The 15,965-nt window shown below is 41.7% G+C and overlaps 1 protein-coding gene across 2 annotated transcripts in view; it reads right to left on the bottom strand.

Moving 5' to 3' along the window:
- RGMB (repulsive guidance molecule BMP co-receptor b) overlaps positions 1–15,965 on the bottom strand; it is a 54,846-nt gene that overhangs the window by 20,771 nt on the left and 18,110 nt on the right. The window contains exon 3 of one of the 2 annotated variants that reach the window (XM_075020785.1): positions 2,422–2,490. In XM_075020785.1, coding sequence (XP_074876886.1) covers positions 2,422–2,490 — 69 coding nt within the window. Of the gene's footprint in view, positions 1–2,421; positions 2,491–4,307; positions 8,841–15,965 lie in introns of those variants that run through there. The other variant, XM_075020784.1, reaches the window with a different exon arrangement.

Genomic DNA, 15,965 nt, shown 5'->3' with positions numbered 1-15,965 from the left:
AGCAATATCCTAACACTTTTTTTCAACAAAGTTCTACTTGGCTTATTTTTTGTAATTGTGAATTCAGATATTTTACCAGAGTCTAAACCCAGAAGTAGAAAGTTTTTCCATTTGTAAGGGTCCTCTGTTTCAGTCAGTGAAACAGCCACATCAGGATTCCCAGGTTTTCTGAACAGGTCAACATTAAAAAATAATGCATGTAGAGAAAGCTAAAAAGTAGTCCACAATCTTACAAGGGTTAGCTGAAGATCTGCTGACAAAGAAAAATCTCTTAGATCTCTTAGCATTTCTGTCAATGGACATGCATGTTTACTTGTAGAAAACTTTCAAGGACTCAAACGCAGAGGGTCATCACTGAAGGACTTGGTATTTTTTGACTGAGGAGCCTTAACTCATTGTGGGGAGAGTGGAAGACTGTGATTGCCATAGACGTAGGTGCATCTGAAATGATTTTTCACTAAATATCCTTATTATAGAGGAATATCTATATCTGATTTCCCAATGGGACTGTGTATTGATCTCTTTAGCATACATAAAGGCCCTCTCATTTGCAAGAAGAGGTGAGACTTCTGACTTTTTTATATGCACATTAAATATATATATACCTATTCTGAAATGGTGGCATTCCAAAGAATCACAAACTCTACTTGTGCAAGCCACAGTTTAATTATTAGGGCCTTTTTACAGGATTTATAATTGCTAAAGTATTGTAAAATAACTAAATGAAAAAAGCCCCAAATGTTAATTTTTTCAAAAAGTCTATTCTGATATCACCTACCTCTCATAGTTTAGTATCAACTTACTTATTTTACAGGGAATTAGTTAATCATGTTTTAAGGAAGCTGGGGAGAGATGACTGGCAGCACCTGAAGAAGCAAAGAGTAGATGAAGGCAGGTCATGCCAAACCACTGGCACTGCATCAAGGTCAGGACAAAGACATTAGAGACGGCACCACAGACAATGAGGTACATTACTTTTCCACTTGCCCTAGCCACCAGGAGGGTTTCCCACTGTTGGACTGTCTCTACAGAGAGACTGGGTTAGAGAGAGAGTTATTCCTTTGACATGAGATGCTACCCCAATTATACAAAGTGGGAGTGATGTGTTTCAATCCTAACACAGTCTTTAAAGGCAGGTCTCGTGCTTCTAAGCAGACTGGTATGAAAAAGCTGAGCATTTGTTCTGAGGAAGGACAGCTGCTGGATCAGGCCTTTGGGGTTCTTATAAAAGGGGGGCCAAGTTAAAGGATTTAATCAGATACAGGTAGGTACTGAGCTATTTGTATTGAGGATGTTACAGGCGTCTGCAATGATTTCAGGGGTCAGCTAGCTTTTAAAATCACTTAAGTCATATACTGGACCTACACTTCAGCCACTGCAGTGCTAGGAAGCATAGCATGCAGACATTTAGGTTGCACTGCTATCTAGTTAGACATTTTGAGAGTGAGACACCTTGAAGCAAGTAAGGATCCAAAGCAAGGGTTTGTAGCTTTTAGCTATCCAGTAGGAAGTACTGGGGTAAAATTCTCATAGGACTTCACAACTCCAGCTCAGAAGTAGTGCTCTTCTCATCTACCAGAGTTCCCAGCTAAGGAGGCAGCTTGCACTTTCATATATCACTGCCAGATAAAAGCTGATAAACCCAGCAGGATAATGATTATGACAGTGTGCTGGTTTTGGCTGGGATAGAGTTAATTTTCTTCATAGTAGCTAGTATGGGGCTATGTTTTGTATTTGTTCTGAAAACAGTGTTGATAGTACAGGGATGTTTTAGTTACTGCTGAGCAGTGCTTACACAGAACCAAGGCCTTTTCTGCTTCTCACCCCACCACACCAGCAAGAAGGTTGGAGAAGCACAAGAAGTTGGGAGGTGACACAGACAGGATGGCTGACCCCGAATGACCAAAGGGATGTTCCAGACCATATGACATCATGCTCAGCATATACAGCTGAGGGAAGAAGATGGAAGGGGCGGAGGGAGCACGTTAGGAGTTATGGTGTTTGTCTTCCCAAGTAACCGTTACTTGGGATGGAGCCCTGCTTTCCTAGAGGTGACTGAACACCTGCTTGCCAACGGGAAGTGGTGAATGAATTCCTTGTTTTGCTTTGCTTGCATGCACGGCTTTTGCTTTACCTATTAAACTGTCTTTATCTCAGCCCACGAGTTTTCTCACTTTTGCTCTTCTGATTCTCTCCCCCATCCCACTGTGAGGGAGGCGAGTGAGCAGCTGCATGGTGCTTGGTTGCTGGCTAGGGTTAAACCACAACATACAGTCAACCAAGAAAGCAGGAAAACAGTTGTTTAAACATCTCCTTTACATAATTTAGAGAGGGGATTCCAACAAACACAGATCTCTTATTTTCTAGTCAAACACATTAATAATTTGGCTGCAGAGTATTTAAGGGTTTTGGCAATCTCACCTGTTGAAACTTCTGCTTTCTGTAAAACACTTGTATGGTAATGGCAGCAAGGGACACACCAAGGACAGCCTAAAAGGTAAAACACACTAATTAGAAAACACAGCCCTTGCTCCTATGCAGACGTATGTTATATGCTTTCTGTCATTCACTGGAAAACGTAAACAGTCTGAGAATTAAATGCCAAAATTAAGATTAGAAGCCTTACCCACTATGATCCCACTGAATCTCTTCTTTCCTCTTGTCCCCTGACTCCCGCCTCTTTTTTCTCTTCTCCCCCCGACCGCACACAGACCTGCTTTGGGAGGGGAGAATGGCCCAGTACAGAAAGGATTCGGCGGCCTTGTTGCCTTCTTCAGGTATGGTTTCAAGAAAAATCAAATATTGAAAGCTTCAGTGTGCAGGCCAGGCCAAGAAGGTCAGGTGTGAGGTTTTCAGAGGCCAAAGTGTATCTATCAGTCAGGCCTGGGAGATGGATGTGGTGCTGTGCAGGAAATGCTGGGTCAGCTGGCTTGTCTCTACTAAGTCGTCCCTGAATAGGAACCTAGGCTGGAATTTAAGATGTACCCATCAGGGCTGGACTAATTTATCTGACTTCAGCTATTTAAAAATTAGCTGCCTGGGTCTCTCCTCTACTGAAGGATATCAGTAGGCACCTCCAGAAGACAATTCAACCCAAGCTACAATATTGCCATTTACTCCACTCACTACAGAGAAGGCCTGCATGTTTAGTTTACTGAATTTATGTGAAATAACTCTCAAGCATAAAGTATGCCACCAATCTCCTTCAAGGCACTCATGACCTTGTTTGGATAAAGCTATCACTTTATAACAACATGGAATGGCATTTATTTGATAATAGCTCCTGACTGTTAGGGCTCTGGCACTCTCGCAAGATGTGAAAGATAGAGGCAGAAGAGGAATTTTAACTTGCCTCTCCCAAACTCTGGCAGACTGCTCACTACCACTACACTGTAACAACTCTTACCCATCATCTGCCAAACATGGACCGAGCAAGTCAGGTACCTGTCAAAAAAAGTCCTGCAAGTAAACCAGGCAGATGAACAACACGTAAACCTGGCTAGGGTGCAGGTAAAACACTCAAGACTGCATTTGTTTTCTCTGCTCAGCAGCAAAAATACAGGTTTTTTGAGGGACTTTGCTGGATTAAGATGAGAGAAATAGAGATCCTAAAGAAATGTCTTGTTTCAAGTTGAGAAGGCTTCACTGTGTATTTCAATTTTGGATTTAAACACTTCATACACCAACTAGACATATAAAATCTTTTGTAGGCGCAGCCCTCAGCACATACTGGAATCAATGACATGTATGCATTTTGTTTATATAATGGATTATTCTTCTACTGTTATGGTGTAGAAAAAAGAGGAAATTTAGCTTCAAAACTCTAATAATAATGAAAATAATTCCTATAAATAAAAGTTATTGGCACTCCATATGCCTCACATTAAGTCCTTTTTATATCTAGTTATCTATTCTGATACATATCCCTGCATGTATCCAAAGTCTGTAATAAATCTTACTGTTCACAGTTGATTTACTACCAGCAGCTTTTAATTTCAATGAAGTGTAATTTACAAACATAGTCAGATTAAAAGAATTCTAAATCAGATCAGATGCAATTGTTTTACATCAGCATCACAAAAATTTACCTGCATACTTGTACTTGATCTGTGGCTACACTGCTCTCTAAAACAGCTAATTAGTAAGAATGATAAAATCTAATGAACAACATTGACCCACACAATCCCTATTTGTTTTGAATATAGATGGAGAGAACTAGCAGCACAACACAGAGAATATTTATCTTGTAAAAAACAACAAAGAATACCTTCTAAAAAAAGGGAATTATTACTAGTCATGTCTATGCATTGTATAGATGGTAGTCTTTAATAGCTAGAATAGGAAAAGACAGAAAGAAATACAGTTTATATCAGTCAAGATACAGATGAGAATTAAAATAACCCAAAGCATGAAAATGTCAGTGTAAAACACTGCAGCTGTACTTACATGAAGAAAATGAACGCAAGATTTGAAACTGTGCTATGAGTCTGTCAGAAGAAAGCCACAAACCACTTGGGCTTTTTTTCAGAACACGTCCACTAATAAAACCTTCATTAGGCAGTGCAAAGCTTCTAACATTGCTTGCTTCACTTCAGCGTGTATGTAAGCAAATAGCCACCTGCACATCCTCAAAACCCATAAATTGCATGGTATCCATAATGCTAAGGTAAGAGAACATAAATAGTTGGTGATCTATTTTCAGGCAGTACAGCAGAAGTTTGAAAGGAAATGCACTACTGAAGGGCCCTAACTTGACCATAACAACAAACAGGTGGTCTATGCAGTTTACACTTCCAGACAGGTTTTCCAGGAAGAGAGAAAAAGAGAATTTTTGGTTTGACAGTCAGTTGAACATACTCCCTTTTATAATACCCTTGTTTAGGAGCTGTATGTACATACAAAATGTAGGATTAAGCACCCAGTTCTCTGCTTGGTTCTGTGACATGCTTCCTAGGGAATTTGTCAAGACTCCACAACTACACAAAACTATCCTCAGCTGGTGTTAAGAGCTCTGTTAGCATAGGATTACTTAAAATAACCTTTTGAATAAGCCACTAATATCCAAGGAGTCAAGCTAAGCTTAAAACAAAGGCCAACAACAGATAGTGTCAGTAATAGCTTACTACTTGTTGCATTAAAATACTAATGATCATGCTATATTGCCTTCTGCAGAGCTTGTGGTGGTAGATCAACACCTTTGAAAGTAAGCTCTTAGAGATTCAATGGCCTCCTTCTGTATACACTAAGCATACATACATTTAAAGCTCCCTTTACTTTCTACAGTGGTTTCCACAAAGCATTTCAATGATGTGTCTACCATGTAAGATTGTTACACATACACCTCAAATTCTAGCTGTAACACAAGCTTAGCAAAACAACATTCAAAGTTGTGTTTCTTGGCATGTGTCTGACATAACTTGTTTCAACTTTCGGCACTTTCAGTTTGCCTTCATACTGTGTGATTAGCCCTGCAGCTGAAATGTTACAGGCTCCCATGTATACTTAGCAGATCATCTTGTTATATGAAGATCTGTAATCTTACGGACTTCTATATCATTTATTCTTTCAATGCCTCAATTTCTTTTTCAGTTTTACAGCAAGTAATTTTCTCTTCCAGGGTTCTTCTTGTCTGAGACTTCTCCAGTAACTTTAAAAGAGGATTTTCATATTGGCTCTCAAGATGGATGCAGCAATATGAGATAACTGTGTTAAAGCTCTTCTAAGTACTTCCACAAATACTGCAAAGGAACTGTGCAAGTGGGATCCTGAAGGGATGGTTCCTGCTGTTAGTTTCCCACACACTGCCTCTTCAATAAACTGGCCTGGTTTGCAGCTGCTGGTCATAAATTTCACTACACAGCTTATTTAGCAGAGGGGAAACAAGCATCTGCAAAGTATAATGACCGTACTCAGCACAATCCTATATAAGTAGTGATGGCTAGGAGACAAATTGGGGCTTTATTTATAGATTGCCTGCCCAGTACGTGGCCCACATCCCCAATTTCTGTGCACCCCATCAGGGGTCACTAACACATTACAGACGTTCCTCAGCAGGGTAGGCAACTTTATTCTTCTATCATAATAATTTAAACTATTTACAGATGGCACAGCCACTCTTCCACAAACATATACTTACTGGTATATTCATGAACCACATCTAAAAGGTTTTGCAAAGACTGACACATTGTTGGGTTTCCAAGCATGAAAAAAAAAAAATCTATAGCCTTCAAAAAGCCATTTTGAGGGCCTGTGAAAAAAAGCATTCCCTCGAAGCTGAAGTTTTCTCCAGAGACCATTAACTAGCTTCAAAATATCCGCATTTGGTATTAACTAACGCTCTCTTGGCCATGGCAGAATTCAAGAATGTACACTTGCAAATAACATTTTCTCAAGAAATTCCACAGCAGGAGCAAGAAAATGGGAAACTCTTTAGGGGAATTACTACATTTCTGAAATACTATTTATCTGAGAGGCTCACAACTCAATGTTAGTATACATATATACAGCATATATATGCATATACATACATATGATCCAGGGACAGAGAAAATTAACTAGTATATGGTGCCTGCCCAATAAGTATGTGCACCACTGCAAGCAAAACTAGGTTCATCCATCAGCTTTCAGCCATGAGAACTTTAAATTCAGAACATTGATGAGGAAGCTGAGCCACACAAAACAGGGAGAAGCGGGTCACCATCAGGTGAAACCACATGAGCCACTTTATCAGACATAACATAAGTCCATGAGTCTAACTCATCTGAAACAACACCATCAGACAGCACAGACACAAGAAGCTGCCAATAGTCTAGTCTAAAATAAAGTTTCACCTTCAGCCTTAACTCAGTTCTGACTACTTTAATCTCAAGTATTCCCGGAATAACACCTGTATGCAGTTACCCATCAACACAGGGAATTAATTAGTTTATTTGAGAAGACTGCTGCTGTCCTTACCAGTCAACAGTCCCTAACCCAGCCAAGAGTCTTCATAAAACCTAGGAACTTTCATTTCACAAATGAACTCCATATCCCTCCACCAAGGACTAGCTCGTTTGCTTAACAAAGGTAAGTGCTACTTGAGTCTTACTCAGGTAGCACTTCTAACATGTCAGTCCAGTCTCAGATGAACAGTTTTGAGAGTGAAATAAGCCCATCTTGGAGCTGGGTTTATTACAGCATGTATTAAAGCTTCCATTTCTTGCAGCAGATTAAGGCACTAAGTAAAACCAACCTTCAGGCCACCAAATCATTCTTCTAGCTCCTCAATAACATTCGTCAGAGCCTGTGGCCTCACTCCCCTCCTCCTTCTGAATGTATAGACTGAATTAGCACCTAAGCAAAGGACAGAATTCAGGCTTGTGATTTCTCCAGTCCATCTTGGAGAATGACTTAACCCTAGAGGTTTGAGGCAGCTGCAATAGTTACATTACATGCTTACACAACTAGACCACGAATATCTTTTAAAATCATCATCTTCTCCACTGGTTCTAATAAGCTTTGTAAGTCTCACTCCAACACATTCCCTCTTCTTCTTTTGAAACTCATGCCATGAAACTAGGAAATGTCAAAATTACAAAGAAGGTTCTGTAATTCATGTTATCCAAGACGGTCATGTAAGCTAATGGGAAGCACTTCACTCTCTCCTTCCAAAGAAAGGATGGCCATTAGTTTGAGGGACAGAAGACAATCCCATTCTTAATGATTTTAACTAGTAAACCCAGCAAATCGCCAACATCATTACAGGACAAGAGACTCTAGAGTAAGACTCTAGAGTAAGAGAAATGACAGGAAAAAACCACAAATTGATCCAGTTAAAAAAAATGTGTTAAACCAAGTAGTACTTACAGGGAGCGCTGAGTATTGTATGTACAATTTTATATGAATAATACATAGTTACTCAGATACACACATAAATATTTAATATATAAAAAATAAAGTGCTTTCTATCAGGTCCCCATGCAGGGACATTATAAAACATTTCACCAACTGCAAAACAAATAGATACAAAGAATACTACATCAAACATACATGAAAACAGTTAACACAGTATGTACAATCTGTTGGGTGTCCCAAGACAAAACATCCCTTCATATACGTGGTATACACATATACGCTCATTTTTACTCAATATATTATGACAATATATATTTCAAAATTTTGTTAGAAGCAAAAAAACCCTACAAAAATGCAATAAGGATCAAGCACACAAGTCCAAGACTGACAAATAATTTGCTACCCTTGCCCACACCTCCACTGCTGGGAAAGATATGCCAGTGCTCTTTTCTGGGGTGCAGTGCCTCCACATCCTGCAAGGCACTGTGAGCAGCAGTCGTGAAGTTAGCGTCACCAGTGGTGAGTAAGTCAAATACACATGAGTAAAAATAGATGTCCTTCACCAGCATCTTCTCATAGCATTTCGTGGTGGCACTTTCCAGTGTGTACACTGACCAGGGATGAGCAGCACCACCCTGAGGGAGCAACTGCCCCATCACAGGCAATGGTAAGTGGCCACTATCATCAATACGTTCACTTGAAGGGCAACCGTTCACACAGAGCTGCAGATCCTGGCTCTCCTCATAGGCCATGACCAACTCTTGAGGCATGCGAATGGCCAATGTTAAGTAGTGCCCAAGCTGGCGTATATACATGGTGGTCCCAATGTACCTGGCATGCATTTCGATGTATTTGCCACTGACTTTCTCCACAATTCGCAAGCTCTTGGTGTTCCCATCACCTCCACTTGTTGTACCATCAACAAAAGCTGCAGGCAAGTCATCAGTCACTGCTTGATATACTTTCTGATCTGTACAGTCTTGGTATGATTTAAAGATAACAGTTATCTGGGGGGGGTGGGAAGGGGAAAAAAAAAAAAGCAAAGTTAGTGGAAAAAAATCATTTCAGTCCTTTCCATTTTGCAGCTGAACATATCTGGGACTGCCCACTACCTCAGAGCTTGGTAGTTGTCCCCAACTCATGCCTAAAGGAAAACAGTCTGTACACATGCTTAAAGCAATATTTTACCAGATGGCAATTACTAAATTTGTTCTTATATTGGCCTAGAAGCAAGACTATGAGTATGTGGCAACAGCCACAAGGTCAAGAAAGGAAAAGGCTTTATATTTAATTAAGCATCACAAGTCCCTCCTGCCTGATGGTTTCTTAACACTCTGGAGTGCATCCTGCAGTCACAGAGAAGTCTAAGTGCCAAGTAATTCCCACAATGCTAGTCACTATGGGAAAAACAGAATAAGACTGTGCAAAATCACAGAAAGGTACAAGAGAACTCAGCTTCCTCCACTAACAATATTCTCAATCACTCCTTTTACAGTGACTCTACGACCATTGTTGGGGTACTGTACACTTGTTGGATGTGTTGCCAGGATTAGTTGTGTGAGACTACTTTAAAAGCACTGATGTATTTAGTGCTTTACCAGCCACCAACACAACAGGCAGTGAGATGACAGATGCATGACCAGGAAGAACAACTAGTCAAATAACTGCTTAGGGCTCCTGGACCCATTAGTCCTTGGAACTGGGAGATTTGACACTTCCATTCCACTGTTGCTAGAAAATGTGCCCATGGAGAAACAAAGCAAGACTGAACAATACTGAAAGACATGCCTTTGAAGAGTGACTTCCAACACAGAAACCAGGAGCATAAAGCAATTACTCATTCTTTTAAGATTACAACTGGCCTTTTAAACCTTTACATTTATCTGAATAAGCAACAACAGAAAGAGTAGGTCCTCCAGTCTTATTTGAAGGGAATAATTAGGCTATTCGGCAGACAAGTTTGGAGTGTTTAGTGGTTTTTCCTATAATAGAAAGTATAATGAGGAATCACATATAAATATTAGAAACAGATATGCTAGTTCCTTTACAGTTTCAGAGGGGAGTGACTTCTTAAAAGGTCAAAGGCAATTCTACACCATGAATAGGTATTTTAATCATTATTTTCACCATTGACTGATTACATCAAAATTACTTACAGTCTTATTTAAGCAGTCTGCTACAAGATTCAGCGTACCCCAAAACATATTAGAAAGCATTTTCAACACAACATTACACTTCTTCCTTAAAATCTACTTTATATCAACCTTACATTTTAATTTCTGTTAACCAGCACACTTCTGCACAATCTACTCTATATCAACCTTACATTTTAATTTCTGTTAACCAGCACACTTCTGCACAACGGTTTCCTGCCCCTCTACGTTGAGGTAACAGCTAGAGGTTAAATAAACAGATGATTACAGACAATCCGAATGAAGCCTCTACCCTCATTAGCCTCACCTCTCCATACCATAACAGTTGTATAAGACAGAAGTCTTCCCTTCTCCCTCCTCCCACTGCAACAATTTCTCCTTTGGAGTATGCAGACATACCCTAAACAGTATTTCATTGGTTTTCAATGCTTGGTTTGTCCCAGTTAGTTGACGTTGTCAGTCTTTGTGTCTCATACACACAAACAATACTTGCTATTTTGATTTCCTATGTTCCCACTGGCGCTTTCTGACTGGAATTTTCCAGTTTTTTCTTTGCAATAAGCAGTTGTACAGCTAACTTGAGACCATCTGTAGTCAAGGAATTTGGTGAACTGATGTCTGTGGACCACAGCTAAGCTTGAATGCCTATGCCCCAAATCCAGCAAATCCAGAAGTGCCCTTGCTGCTGTAAAGACCACCTCACAACTCTATGATTAGTGAAGTAAGCTCAGCAACTCAAAGAAGAGAAACCTGAGATCTGCCAAGTGATTAGTATTTCTGCATATAATCCAGAGCCTCATGCATTAATTCAGGTCTTATATAACACAGTTTTGATGAAATAGGCTTCTATCTCAGCCTGCACAGACAAAAAAGCATTCCTACTTCCCCAAGCACATTTGCATTGCTCTGCAAGGAAAGAATGATTTACATTTCAACAGAAGTAAAGCTCTAAGTTTGCTCAGCACCTAACTGTCTGGAGTCAAAAAGAGTTAATGGTTTTGATGAGACACAGAACTGGCTACTTAAAACAGTTAAGCAAGGCACCTGGCAAAATTTATCAGGAAGCAGCCACCAAACTGCTCCCCCCTCTGCAAGAATGAATTGCATGCAATTTCAGAGACAGAGAGGGAGAACAGAAGCTTCCACCCTAAGGCAAGATTAGCAATAACACTGCACATTGAATGAGGGCTGAATGACTATTAAGTGAATGAAGGCCTCCACATACACCTTGCAAAGATGCTCCGAACAGAGAATCAACAGAGACCATTAAGACTTTCCAAGGACACACTCATATGGATATTGTGTTTTCTGTAGTGTGACATCCATCTAATCCATAGGCCAGATCAGTAAAACCAGAGTTCTGTAAAGTCCTTTCCTTATCATCCACTCCTACCTCAATCTCATGCCCTGGTACTGAGGGATACTCAAGACCTTGCTGTGAAGGGAGATGAAGGAAATTCCACTGCAAAGCTTCCTCCGTTTAAGTTTTCAAGGTAACAGAATGCATTAACTAGTGAAAAAGGTTATTTCAAACAAATTTAATGTGTTATATGTGTAAAGGTTCATATAGTACTTTCTACACTCTGGCTGGCTTATAAGAACGCCCCCACAAAGCTGCTCATGCGTCATTGTTTACAGACTAGAAACTAGCTGCCCTTTCTAAACCTAGCACAGAAAAATCCAAATGCCAGAATATTCACATAAAGAAAGTTTTTTTGAAAGTATTGGTATCTCAGCCTTGTTCTCTGGGCACATACAGAGCTCTTAAGCTACTGCAGGGAGGAACCTAGAAGATGAAAATAAGATTATTCCAGACTTACCTGAAGATACAATATACAACGATCAGCTATACTAAGAGTACTAAAAGCAATAACCCCCCCCATGCATTCAATCTGCACTTGAAATATTTCATTTGGACTTCATCATCCCACTCCTACTGATGCCAGTAACATCATCCTCTCTGAGTGTACGGATCACAAAGATTACTTAAATCCCAAGGCACATTCAAAGCCTTTCAAGGATGGTGTTACTGAGCGGCCACAGCGAAGTTTCTGGAAGACCTTCACATATTTGTAAAGGTGCCTGGTTTATATGCCTTAAACAAAAGCAACACTTTCAACTCTGAATTCTTCTACTAGTCTTCACTAGTGCCATAACACAATTACAGTGCTGTAGGTCTGACTATATGTTGCTATTTTTCCATGCATTTCATAGAATCGTAGAATCATTTAGGTTGGAAAAGACCCTTAAAATCATTGAGTCCAACCGTAAACCTAACACCACCAAGTCCCACTAAACCACATCCCTAAGTGCCACATGTACATGTCTTTTAAACACCTCCAGGGATGGTGACTCAAACACTTCATTGGGCAGCCTGTTCTAATGCTTGATAACCCTTTGGGTGAAGAAATTTATCCTAATATCCAGTCTAAACCTCCCCTGGCGCAACTTGAGGTCATTTCCTCTCCTCCTATCAGTTGTTACTTGGGAGAAAAGACTGACACCCACCTCACTACAACCTCTTTTCAGTTAGTTGTAGAGCATGATAAGGTCTCCCCTCAGCCTCCTTTTCTCCAGGCTAAACAACCCCGGTTCCCTCAGGTGCTCCTCATAAGACTTGTTCTCCAGGGCCTTCAGCAGCTTCCCTGCTCTTCTTTGGACACACTCCAGCACCTGAGTGTCTTTCTTGTAGTGAGGAGCCCAAAACTGGACACGGTATTGAAGGTGCAGTCTCACCAGTGCCGAGGACAAAGGGACAATCACTTCCCTGCTCCTGCTGGCCACACTATTTCTGATACAAGACAGGATGCTGTTGGCCCTCTGGGCCACCTGGGCACACTGCTGGCTCGTATTCAGGCAGCTGTCGACCAACACCCCCAGGTCCACCAGGCAGCTTTCCAGCCACTCTTCCTCAAGCCTGTAGTGTTGTATGACGTTGTTACGACCCAAGTGAAGGATGCAGTACTTAGCCTTTTTGAATCTCATACAATTGGCTTTGGCCCATTGATTCAGCCTGTCCAGTTCCCTCTGTAGAGCCTTTGAACCCTCAAGCAGATCAACACTTGCACCCAGCTTGGCATTGTCTGCAAACTGACTAAGGGCGCACTCAATCCCCTCATCCAGATCATTGATAAAGGTATTAATCAGAACTGGCCACAACACCGAGCCCTCCAGAACACCACTTGTGATCAGCCACCAACTGGATTTAACTTCATTCACCACAACTCTTTGTGCCTGACAATCCAGAAAGTTTTTTACCCACTAAACAGTACGTTCATCAAAGCCATGAGCAGCCAGTTTCTCCAGGAGAATGCTGTGGGAAACGGTGTCAAAGGCTTTACTTAAGTCCAGGTAAGCAACATCCACAGCCTTTCCCTCACTATGCTGACTGCACTTGATCTCTTGGTTGTCCTGTACGTGCCATGTGATGGCACTCAAGATGATCTGCTCCACAACCCTCCCCCTCACCAGCACCAAGGTCAGGCTGACAGGCCTGTAGTTCCCCAGATCCTCTTCCTGGCCCTTCCTGTAGACGGGTGTCACATTTGCTAACCTCCAGTCAACTGGGACCTCCCCGGTTAGCCAAGACTGCTGATAAATGATTGAAAGTGGCTTGGTGAGCACTTCCATCAGCTCCCTCTGTACGCTGGTGTCCTGCTTCCAGCTGGGATAGAGTTGTCTTCCTAGTAGCTGGTACAGTGCTATGTTTTGAGTTCAGTATGAGAAGAATGTTGGTAACACTGATGTTTTCAGTTGCTGCTAAGTAGTGTTTAGTCTAAAGTCAAGAATTTTTCAGCTTCTCATGCCCAGCCAGCAAGAAAGCTGGAGGGGCACAAGAAGTTGGCACAGGACACAGCCAGGGCAGCTGACCCAAACTGGCCAACGGTGTATTCCATACCGTGTGACATCACATCTAGTATAGGAACTGGGAAGTGGGGGCAGGGAATCACTGCTTGGGGACTAACTGGGTGTCGATTGGCAGGTGGTGAGCAATTGCACTGTGCATCATTTGTACATTCCAGTCCTTTTATTATTACTGTTATCATTTTACTAGTGTTATCATTATCACTATTAGTTTCTTCTTTCCTCTTCTATTAAACCATTCTTACCTCAACCCACAAGTTTTACTTCTTTTCCCGATTTTCTCCCCCATCCCACTGGGTGGGAGGGGAGTGAGTGAGCAGTTGCGTGGTGCTTGGTTGCTGGCTGGGGTCAAACCACAACAGTCTTTTTTGGTGCCCAACGTGGGGCTTGAAGGGTTGAGGTAATGACAAACCTGACCAGAGCTTGTTAAAACAAATTTGTTACAAGCATTCATTATGTTGGTCTAATAGTTGCTGGTCACTATGTTGTTTTATGTGTTCTTAGAGTTGTTGCTCTCATTTTTAAAGTTCTGTTATGTATCACCTCACTTGCTCTATGTAGTCCCTGTGCTGCTGCTTATCATCCGTGGGAGGTGGATTAAGGTTTTCTCTTTGATGTATTGTGTAACGCTGGTTTATGGTATGATAAAGTTATCGGTTGTGGGATTAATCCAGTATTTGCACTCAGCATTTTCACCTCTATACTTCGGGAGCCATCTGTGGGAAACTATTAATAATTACACCATTTACCTGTCCTCCTCGAAAAGCCAATCTATGGGTGGGGTACCTTTCTTCCCCTTTCCCTTCTCCTTCAGTCCAGTTACAATAGCATTTGGGAACTTTGAAAAATTTGAATACCCTTGGGATGTTGAGACCAGCAGGGTCCTACCCCTACTGCTAGGAATTAGCATGCTCCTGAATGTGGTTCAGCTCTTGTTTAAGGTTAAACAACTATTTAAGATCACCCAGAGATCTGCCCCGAGGCTGGATAATTATGAGTGGCAGGGCATGTGGAGTATATGGGCAAGTATCTAGAACAGTGGACACCTCCAATGTTTTGGAAATTCACCTCTGAACAAGTGCAGAATCTGGAAGAACTAGTAAAATATTTGGAAAAGGTGTGCTGTCACCCTGGCAGCTCCAGAGATATACAAATTACTGCAACGTGCTGGGGCCTGGCTCACGCCTATAGAGCCCTGTTCAACACCACTCAGTACCCTCGAAGGGAAGAGAAGGTCTCTGGATCTGACAACAAGACGACAGGCACTGTGGCTACCCAAACCTTGGCAACGGGCACTGCAGTTCCTCCAGCCCCAGCGATGAGCACTGCAGCTACCCAAACCTCAGCAAGCGATACTGCAACTGAACCAGTGGACCAACCCGCACCAGTATCAGTTGCCCCCATACAGAAGAAGAAATATACAAAAAAATCAGTTCACTTAGCAAAGGATGAAGATGAGCCAGGGTCATCATGGGAACAGGAGGAAGAGGCAGAAGAAGAGGTAATCACCCAATCCGTATCCTTGAGTGAGCTGCGGGATATGCGAAAAGATTTCAACCGCCGTGTAAGTGAGCATATTATCACCTGACTCCTCCGATGCTGGGACAATGGGGCTAATAGCTTGGAATTAGAAGGTAGGGAAGCCAAGCAGTTGGGATTGCTTGCCAGGGAAGGTACCATTGACAAGGCAGCTGGAAAAGGGACACAAGCCATCAGCCTGTGCCTCTGGATGTGGCTCCTGTCAAGCATGAAGGAAAGATACCCCTTCAAGGAATATGTTATATGTCAGTCAAGCAAGTGGACCACCATGGAGAGAGGTACCCAATATCTGAGAGAATTAGCCGTGCTAGAGATGATTCATTATGACCCGGACAACCCACAATTACCCAAAGATCCAGACAAAGTCCCATATGGCAGAAGTTTATATGGAGTGCACCATCACCCTATGCCAACTCACTGGCGATAATGACCTGGAAAGACGAAGAGGCACCAACAGTGGATGCAGTGGCTCGCCAACTCCGTCAATACAAAGAAAATCTCTCCTCCTCCCTACAAGCCTGCCTTTCAGCTGTGGAGAGGCTGTCCCAGGATGTCCAACAAATCAAAGAGGATGTC

The sequence above is a fragment of the Buteo buteo genome, chromosome Z (assembly GCF_964188355.1).
Source record: "Buteo buteo chromosome Z, bButBut1.hap1.1, whole genome shotgun sequence".
Lineage (NCBI taxonomy): Eukaryota > Metazoa > Chordata > Aves > Accipitriformes > Accipitridae > Buteo > Buteo buteo.
This window is presented reverse-complemented; position numbering and strand designations above follow the sequence as displayed.